Source organism: Ornithodoros turicata, chromosome 3 (genome assembly GCF_037126465.1).
Source record: "Ornithodoros turicata isolate Travis chromosome 3, ASM3712646v1, whole genome shotgun sequence".
In the NCBI taxonomy this organism is placed as follows: domain Eukaryota; kingdom Metazoa; phylum Arthropoda; class Arachnida; order Ixodida; family Argasidae; genus Ornithodoros; species Ornithodoros turicata.
This window is the reverse complement of record NC_088203.1, coordinates 65,874,741-65,884,307: the sequence shown is the minus strand read 5'-3', so window position 1 is coordinate 65,884,307 and position 9,567 is coordinate 65,874,741. Positions and strand designations below refer to the sequence as shown.

General features: G+C 54.3%; 2 protein-coding genes across 2 annotated transcripts; one reads left to right on the top strand and one right to left on the bottom strand.

Moving 5' to 3' along the window:
• Positions 1–2,461: 2,461 nt before the first annotated feature.
• LOC135389586 (uncharacterized) lies at positions 2,462–3,163 on the top strand. Its single transcript, XM_064619622.1, has one exon. It carries the CDS (start codon positions 2,462–2,464, stop codon positions 3,161–3,163), a length of 702 nt encoding a protein of 233 aa, XP_064475692.1.
• Positions 3,164–6,316: 3,153 nt separating this feature from the next.
• On the bottom strand, positions 6,317–7,015 carry LOC135389585 (uncharacterized). The gene has a single exon (XM_064619621.1). It carries the CDS (start codon positions 7,013–7,015, stop codon positions 6,317–6,319), a length of 699 nt encoding a protein of 232 aa, XP_064475691.1.
• Positions 7,016–9,567: the final 2,552 nt, after the last annotated feature.

Genomic DNA, 9,567 nt, shown 5'->3' with positions numbered 1-9,567 from the left:
TAAGAACTTCTTAACAGATCGCTCACAGACGGTATACGCTAACAACCACTACTCTTCATGTGCGCATGTCACCTCTGGTGTCCCACAGGGTACGGTATTAGCACCCTTGTTGTTTCTAATATATATTTATGATCTCCCACAGTCAGTTTCATCGCACATTCGCCTATTTGCAGATGACTGCGTCGTCTATCGCACAGTCCATTCCACAGCTGACCATATAGCCTTACAGAGAGACTTGGATAAAATAGGCGAATGGTGCGAAACCTGGCAGATGTCGCTTAACCCCACAAAATGTAAACATGTGATGTTTTCACGAAAACAACGATCATGTCCCACTACATGTATCATAAGTGGATCACCTGTAGAAACCGTTACTAACTACAAATACCTTGGAGTGCATTTCTCATCTGATCTAACATGGAACACACACATCTCGAACATTCTTTCTAATGCAAATCGTAGTCTTGGGTATCTTCGGCGACACATTACTCACGCACCTCCACACCTCAAACGGCTGGCATATCTCACGTTTGTCCGCCCGAAGATCGAATATGCCAGTGCCATATGGGATCCCCACCAAACGTATCTTTCGAATAATATCGAAGCCTTGCAGAATCGGGCTGCCCGGTTCTTTTTCAAACAATATTCACCTTACACCAGCGTAACCTCACTCAAGGTCCGAGCTGAGCTCACCGACCTTAAAACACGTCGCATGATTCAACGGCTGTCATTATTTCACAAGTTCTATCACTCTCCCGCGCTCCGCAGTAGTTACATCCGCTCCCCTTCTTCCCTTTCCTGCCGCGTTGACCATCAACATAAGGTACTACTAACTCGGTCACGTACAACATCATTCGAGGCCTCCTTCTTTCAACGAACATCATCAGATTGGAATAGACTCCCACGGCATACTGCAGAACTCACGGATCATATTCAATTTCCAACGCATTAATCGCCGAGTTCACTTGACCATTGTCGCTCCATGTACACGCACATCATTGCTCTCTAACGTAGATACATTCTTTGCTTTTCACCTTGTTATAATCTTTTTCTGTCTGCTGTCTTTTTTTGTGTTTTTTTTCTTGTTTTTTTAGTCTATGTTCATTGTTTGATGTACAGTGCCAGTGTGTTGCATACGTGCTCACTCCCTCATGTATAATGGCCTAAAGGCCCCTTGATGGACCAATAAATAATAATAATAATAATAATAATAATAATAACATATTTGCAAATAACCGCTGTTAGTATAGCTTTGTATTTGAGGGACAAATTAGTATTTTTCTACGTTTTGCTCAGTAGTGCCAATTAAACTGCTGATGCCCGCTTTTCGCAGTCGAAACTCCCACAGTTCATATTCTTCGCAATATTATTTTCGTATAATTTGTCCTCCTGTTCTGTCACAGTGTAAGAATAATATAAATGCAATGAAATGGCTCAAAATTACTTCAATAAAGTTGGTGGCAATTTTTCCTCCCCACTGAGAAGGCACGTCTACGTGCAGGCTATTGCCCCATCAGTACGCGATGATTCATTCATCAAAATCATCAAAATACATATATATTAAACACAAGAGAGAAGTATATAATGCGACACGCACACGCGCATACCTCACGGTCATGTAACGTCCCTCCTTCCAGAAATCACTTCGTTTTTCAAAACGAGAGATGCGGCAGGAAATCCGAAACTTGGCGCAGGCCGCCATACAAATAGGTCGTTCCCAACAACGCCGACATCAATCTGGGCCACGGAACGAGCGCCACTGCCTGCGCACGCTGTCAACTGGGGAAACCGCGAAGCTTAGAGGCCTGCATTATATATGTTGGCCTAGGCCCAGCACGCTTTCGTCTACGGAGCAATGCATTGGATGCCACCCCTGTGGTTCCAAATCTCCGCCGATAAGGCGCCTGTCTAGCTGTCCACTCAGACAGCTTCTCCTGCGTCGAGTATTGAAAGACAGCCACTGAACGACTTGACGCACTTGTTGTGAAGCCTTCTGTTCGATGCGCACCTAGCAAACGTATCCCTCCAAGAAAGAAGAGTAACAAATTAACTGTTTTAGTGCCAAGATTTATTCAATGTAAATGCGCATTTTCTTGTGGCTCTATCGTTGAGGCTCAGTCTACTAAACCCACTGGGGCCGTTTGCATAAAGCGCTTTGCGATCAATCTCACACCTGACTTCGATCTCAAGCTCGCATTCAGGCGCCTGAGCTGGTTGCATAAAGCAAATTTGAGAGCAAAGATGAGATCGCGCCTGAGCACGTTCTCGTGTTCTCAGATTTGGGGATTTGAATGTGGTCTCACTCCACCGAAGGCTGATCAGCAGCTGTTCGTCAGCGTCTCGTCTCTCTCGAGTTTCCTGGCCGTATCTTTGGCCTCTTGGGCCTTTTTGGGGGATCCCCCTGGTCCCAGTGCTGGTCCGCCGGCGGGTAATTGACCAGGGCCGAGCGCAGCCGGCGGCGATGCCGGCCACTAGCAGTGGGCCCGACCCATACTGGTCGGCGTCCGTGAACCTACGTTCTGTTCCCCTGGACCTCTTCAGAGCCAATGGCTTTGCTTCCATCCCGGTTGTTCTAAAACCATCCAATGGCGCAATCATCCGCTCTAAAAAAAATCCCAAAGCCCTGCTTCAAGGCCTCGAAGCCGCAACTCCTGACTTCCGAGACATCGCTGAAGTCCGCCAATACGGCAGAGGCGGCATTGTCTGCAAATCCGCCAACCTGAATGTTATACGCTCCCTTCTAGCCACATCCTCCTTCGGGGGCGTTCCCGTTGATGCCTTTATCCCGCATCACCTTGCCTGCGTCAAGGGTGTGGTGAGAGGTGTAGACGTCTTTCTCCCAGCATCCGAGATCCTGGGGCTGTTCGCCGACGTTGGCGCGCTGGATGCATTCCGCTGCAGCAGACTCGATAACGACCTACGCATCCCCACTGAGTCTGTCGTCGTGACTTTCGAGGGTCATTCCTGCCCGTCCGAAATAAAGTCTTGGCCCCTCATCTTCTGCGTGTACCCCTACAAACGAAGACCCCTGCAGTGCAAGCGTTGCTTCCGGTTCGGGCATAATATCAAGAACTGTAGGTCTGATCCCCGTTGTCGGCGCTGCGGAGAAGCCCACATCGAGTCCACCTGCTCTGGTAACTCTGCCACGCTGTGCTGCCTCTGAGGCGGCTCCCACCCAGCTGACTGTCAATCATGTCCTTGTCGTGAGCAGGAGTCCTCCTTGCTTGAGATCATGGGCTCTCGTCACTGTTCCCGCTTTGATGCCTCTGCCACTTTAAGGAGCCGTGGCTCTGATTTCGCCAGCAGAGCTCAGCAGCCCCGAGTCCCAGATGACAGCCTACAAAACATGAGCAATGCCGCCGTCAACGCCGCCATCGAGGCCGCCGTGTCGAAGATGAGGGAAGAAATTGCCTCTCTTTGCTCCATGGTTGCGTCTAGAGCCCTGCACCATCCGCGGATATCCGCAATATACTTGCGGATTCGCGGATTAGCACTTTCTGCGGTGTGCGGATCGGATGCGGATGGCTCGACGTCGGATGCGGATACGAAGGCAGCGGATCGGTAGCGGATCGGATGCGGATATACTGCGTGCTGTCATTTTTCCACCCGCAATTTATTTGTATTGCGCGCCGACAGCCGACAGCGAGCGCATGCTCTGGTTCACCTTTGACCATGCACGGCGCCAAGACGGGAGAGGAGGCATTCAGGCGTCTCGAACCGCGCGAGCGCCGACGAGGTAGCGTTCCACGCGTTCCAGAAGTCTCTCCATATCGCGTTTGTTGAAAAGTTTACCTTTGTTTGTCGTCATGACTGAGTCCTTCCGTGACAGCATGGAGGCATCCGAAATTATACCAACATGCTTCCGGCGGTCTTTACGCGTCTTTCGAAACGTGCGGATTTTTGCGGATCGGATGCGGATGGTGCGTTTTGCTCAGCGGATCGGATGCGGATGTAAACTGTTGTGTATGGTGCGGATGCGGATCGGATGCGGATAACGTGTGCGCGGATGCGGGTCGGATGCGGATGCCAAAAACCTCATCCGCGCAGGGCTCTAGTTGCGTCCCTCTCCTCCGCGCTCTCTGAGTCTGGTGGTGCCGTCCAAGGCCACAAGCAAGCGACTGAGGTACCTGCTCCGGTGCCTCCCCCTCAGCCTGCTCAGCCCTGTGAACCTCTCCCTCCCTCTCGTCTTCCGACCTCAGAGCAAGCTCTCCCTCAATGCTCGTCTCCTGAGGACATGGACGCCACGGCTTCGCACTCCAAACGTGGTGCCTCTCCCCCTGCACTAAGGTGGTGCAGCCCCTGCGATAGCCCCATGGGCAAGCGATCGAAGAAAGCGGGCAAACAGAAGGGTGGGGACGGAGACGTCCTCGCCGCCGCGGTTGCAGCATCTATATTAACCGATGAAGAGTAGCCTTCGCGTCCTTCAATGGAACTGCCTCTCGATTTCATCAACCCTGCCCGACCTCCATATGCTCATCTCTCATTGTTCACCTGACGTTATTGTTCTGCAAGAGACGTGGCTATCACCGCGTCGCCCCTTCTCCTTCACCGGCTTCCATGCATTTCGACTGGACCGACCCGTGGGGAAAGAAGGCGGCCTCTTGACCCTTGTTTCTCACCAGCTTGTGCACTCCGCCCATGTTGTATGGCAGATTGCGTCCCCTCTCTGCGAGGCTCTTGCGGTCCAGCTCACACTTCCCTGCAACGGGTCCCTGGCTGTTTTGAACGTGTACTGCCCAGCGGGCTTCCAATCCCCCTCGACTCTCAGAGGTGCACTCTCCAACTTGCCCCACGGATACGTGGTCGCTGGTGATTTCGACTCACATCACGTTCAATGGGGGCTCAAGACCGACTCCAACGACAGGGACTGGATATGCCGTCATAACCTCTCTGTTGGGAATGACGGATCTCCAACGTTCCTCCGTGGCACCGCCCGTTGTATGCTCGACCTCACTCTACACCCCTTTTCGGTCCGCCTGATGTCGTGGCGAACCCTCACCTTGGGTTCCAACAGCGACCATCTGCCTATCTTCTTTGAAGTAGCCGTTCCTGCCAGGTAGTCTGTCTCTGCGCGCTCCCTGTGCAATTTCCACCTGCAAGAGAAGAACCTGGAGCGACTCCTTCAGGAAGGTGTTGGCCTACCTGCCAGTGACCGCGCGGTCAATGCCGTGACCTCTTTGTCACTCTCGATAGCGGCTGCTACATTTAGTCTTGTTAAGCGCTCGCGGTCGAACTGCGCCCCGTGGGGGAACGAGGCTTGTACAAGGGCCTACTGTCGTCGCAAGGCAGCTTGCAAACAAGTGCTTGCAAACACTTCCTACTTGAACTAGAAGAATTACCAGTTTCTCAAGGCTCGCTTTAAGCGTACCATCTCCGCTGCTAAGCAGTCTTTCTACAACGAGCGCAACTCATTTCTGTCCAACCCGAAGCATCGGAAGGCCCTCCCCAGCATATTACACACCTCCGACGATCGCTGTCCTGCGAACCCCCCTGCGACTCCTCCGTCGTGCCTGATGACATTGCCAGAACCCGGCTCGAAGACATAGCCAGAGGTCTTGCGCTGCACTTCCACAGCTCTGTTTCACGTGTCCAAGCGCTGGCTGACGAATCGACGTCCGGCTTCTGCGCCGTTACCGAAGAGGAACTCGACTCAGTTGTGCGTGCTCTTCCGAACTCTGCCCCTGGTCCGGACGGCATTACAGGAAGGATGCTGCGGTCCCTGTGGGCTTCCCATCCACGCGAGCTTCTAAACATTGTGAACGTGTCGCTCGAGCAGTCATGGCTCCCAGACGACTGGAAGGTGGCCAAGGTGGTCATCGTTAAGAAAATTCCCTCGAGGGGCCTGGTCAAAGACAACATCCGTCCAATTGCCCTGACCTCCGTCCTCTGCAAGACCATCGAGCGCATTCTGCACCGCCGTATATCCTCTTTCTTGGAGAATACTGCTGCTCTTAATGACTGCCAGATTGGGTTTCGCCCCCGCTGTTAAATTTGGATGGCCCACGCGAACCTTGAAAGCCAGATTTGCCTTGCGCGGATATTGCCAAGGCCTACAATAGCGTGGAGCACTGCATCCCCCTTCAGTGCATGGCTGCCCTCAACATCCCCCCCCCCCGTATGCCATCTCGTGGGTGAGCAAGTTCCTCTCCGGACGTTCGTTTTTCTGCTCTTGTTGGCTCAACTAGAATAATCACGGACACAACCGTTCTGGTTGGTAGCCAGAGCCGAACTGGCTGGGCTGCAGTTTAATATCGCGCGCCGCGATTCCGGGTGCGCTGTCGATGGCGGTAGAGGTGCGGCTACAGCGGCCCCCCTCCTAGGGAGTCGCCGTAAAGCGACGACTGGTGACTAGGCGCTTGCACCATGTTACATGTGGACGGGAAGGGCTCGAATGGGCTGGCGACGGGTCTCCAGGCTGACGGGTGGGAAGCGAGGCGAAGGGACCAAGCGATGCGACGGCCGGCAAGGTGGAGGCGTCGAAGGCAAGTTTTAGACGGTGGAGGGAAACGGTGTCTTCCCTGCCGTTGACGAGAAGCGTGAAGTAGGCTGGGGTTCTCCGTATGACGGGATAGGGCCCGGAGTAAGGTGGCTGCAACGGTTTTATGACACCGTCGCAGCGGAAGAAGACGTGCAAGCAGCGGTCAAGGTCGGGGTGTTGGAAGGCGTTGGAGACGCGACTGGAACGGGGAGGGGTTGGGCGGAGAGCGTCCATGGTGTGCCGGAGCCGGGACAAGTAGTCGGCGGGAGCCAGGAGCGGCAGGGTAGGCGAGGCTTCAAGGACATCAGCGGGAAGGCGTATGGGGGCACCATAAACAAGATCTCCAGTGGTGCAGCCGAGGTCGGGCTTGAAGGATGTTCGGATGCCCAGCAGTACGAGGGGCAGAGCTTCTGGCCAGGGGGTGTGCTGGGCGGCGCGGAGGGCGACCTTCAGCTGCTGATGGAGTCGCTCAACGAGGCCGTTGGATGCGGGATGATAGGCAGTTGTGCGGGAACGCTTCGTACCAAGAGTCCGCATGAGGTTGGTAAAGGGGGCTGACTCGAACTGAGGACCTCTGTCAGTGGTGATGACAGAGGGTACCCCGAAGCGTGATATCCACGCACTGATGAGCGCTTGGGCGATGGTGGGGGTGTTAGCATCGGTGATGGGGACGGCTTCCGGCCAGCGCGTATATCGGTCGACGATGGTGAGAACGCACCGGAAACCGCTGGCCAATGGTAGGGGGCCAACAAGGTCTATATGTATTGCCACGAATCATCATCGCGAAACTTCCAGGTCAGGCACGAAACGGTACATCTCATCCCGGCGCATGCTGAAGAAGAAGCAAGAAGCTTCTAGACACATCGCCTGCTCTCTGGCAAACGCACGTGCTGTTTCTAGCCTTTTCGGCGCGACGTTTAAATGGTTGTGCGCTCCAAGCTGGAGCATTCATTCTTTGGACTCAGTTGTGTTCAGAGAGCTATCACTCTTGTGTTTTGCTATCAAGTAGTCTAATAAACCGTTCGCTGTTTATTCGAAGACTCGCCGACCCATTTCGCTTCGTGACATTTCTGGTGGAGGTGCAGGGCATTCCTTGTCCAACGGCCTGGAAGACCAACTGCGACAAAGCAGAAGACAGCTTGGTCTGCCTGCAGAATTCGGTCCATTAGAACCCCCTAAACGCATGAAGATGATGACTGCGGAGACCAGTACCCAAGTGGCGCAACCTGTTGCCACGCCCATAGCCCCTGCACGGTCGCCGAAGACATTCAGTGGGGAGTATTACGACGACGTGGACGATTGGGTCGACCACTATGAGCGGATCGCCAAGTTCAACAACTGGAGTGACGACCAGAAGCTCGAACGTCTATTTCTCCCTGGAAGGCACCGCGAAGACATGGTTTGAGAACCGGGAGACTTCGCTCACGTCCTGGGACGTCTTCAAACGCAAACTCCGCGAGGCGTTCGCTTTTCAACAACGAGCTGAACGCGCTGAACATCTGCTCCAGAGACGGATCCAGCTGCCAAACGAAAGCGTTACAGGCTTCGTCGAAGATGTGTTGCGGCTCTTCCGGCGAGCTGACCCCAAAGCATCCGAGGAGAGGGTTCAGCGACTCATGAGGGGCGTAAAAGAAGAAATTTTTCGCGCCCTGTCCCGGGATCCACCCGTCACGACCGACGCTTTTCTGGACGAAGCCGTCCGCATTGAGAGGACCCTGCTCTCTCGCGCGCTACCGTCAACGAACGACACCAGGGCTACGAGGCTTTCTCCACGACGGCTGGCCTCGACGTCGGATCGCTCAGACAGCTGATTCGAGAGGTGGTACGCGAAGAAGTACGAGCTCTCCTCTGTCCTGAGAAGGCTCAAGACCCTTTGTCTTCGATCGGTGCGATCATCAAGGACGAGGTTCAGCAGGCAATCCAGACATCGCCCACCGCCAACCCCGACGCCGAAGTACCGAGACCAACCTACGCCGCCGCTGTGAGACAGGTGCCACCTACTCGTCCGTCGTACTACGAAAACCGTTGGACGCCTCCTCGGCCTGTCCAACCTACTCTGAGCGTCCCGCCACACTCTCAGCCATTTCGCAAAACGGACGTTTGGCGGACTCCCGACTTCAGACCGCTCTGCTACCACTGCGGAGAGGCCAGCCACGTCTATCGCCGATGTCCCTACCGACGACTTGGCCTTCCCGGTTTTTCACCCGACGCCCCCCGCCCCCAGCGCGGTAGTCGCCCCGCCGCAATTGGAGACTATCTACGGCAGCAGAATGCTTCTGCTGGCTCGCGACGCGACCTGTCCCCGAGCGTCCCCCACCGCAGCAGGTCGCCAGGAAGAGCACGTTCACCGTCACCGGCAAGACGACCTGTGTGGCGCCACCCTAACCGGGAAAACTGAAGACTGCAGCTCCGGGAGGTGAAGCTGCGGACCGACGAGAAGTTACAATTCCTCCAACTCGACGAACAGCAACGCAGCACCAACACGACGCTCGAAAAATTACCAATAACCTGAAAATACTCATCGACGGCCATGAGATGATTGCGTTAATCGATACCGGAGCCGACGACTCTGTTATAAGTGGTAGGTTGGCTAAGAAGCTTCGCAAGGTGCAAACGAAGTGGGATGAGCCTAACATCGGCACTGCTGGTGGACACGTCGCAACACCGACTTGCGGATGCACGGCAGTCATACAAGTGCGCGACATCCAGTACGTCGTCAGCTTTGCCGTCTTGCCGAACTCCCCACGGGATGTAATACTCTGAATGGACTTTCTAGTCGAAAACGAAGCAATCATCGACTTCACAAATTGAGTTATCTCTTTTTAAAACGCCGGAAACAGCAGAAGACAAGTGGTGGGCACGAATAACCCCGGAGAAACGCGCAAACACGGACGTAACCGCCGTGACGACTCAGCACGTCAACCTGCCTCCCTTGTCGTGAGTCCTTGTGACCGCTACGTGCGAGAGAGAACCGACTGGCTGTTTGTTGGCTGAAGGCAACACGCAACCTCTCCTCGAACGAGGAATTGGGATAGCAAGAGGAATTGTGCCCGTAAGAAGCGGAATATTTGAACTCCTGGTCACAAATT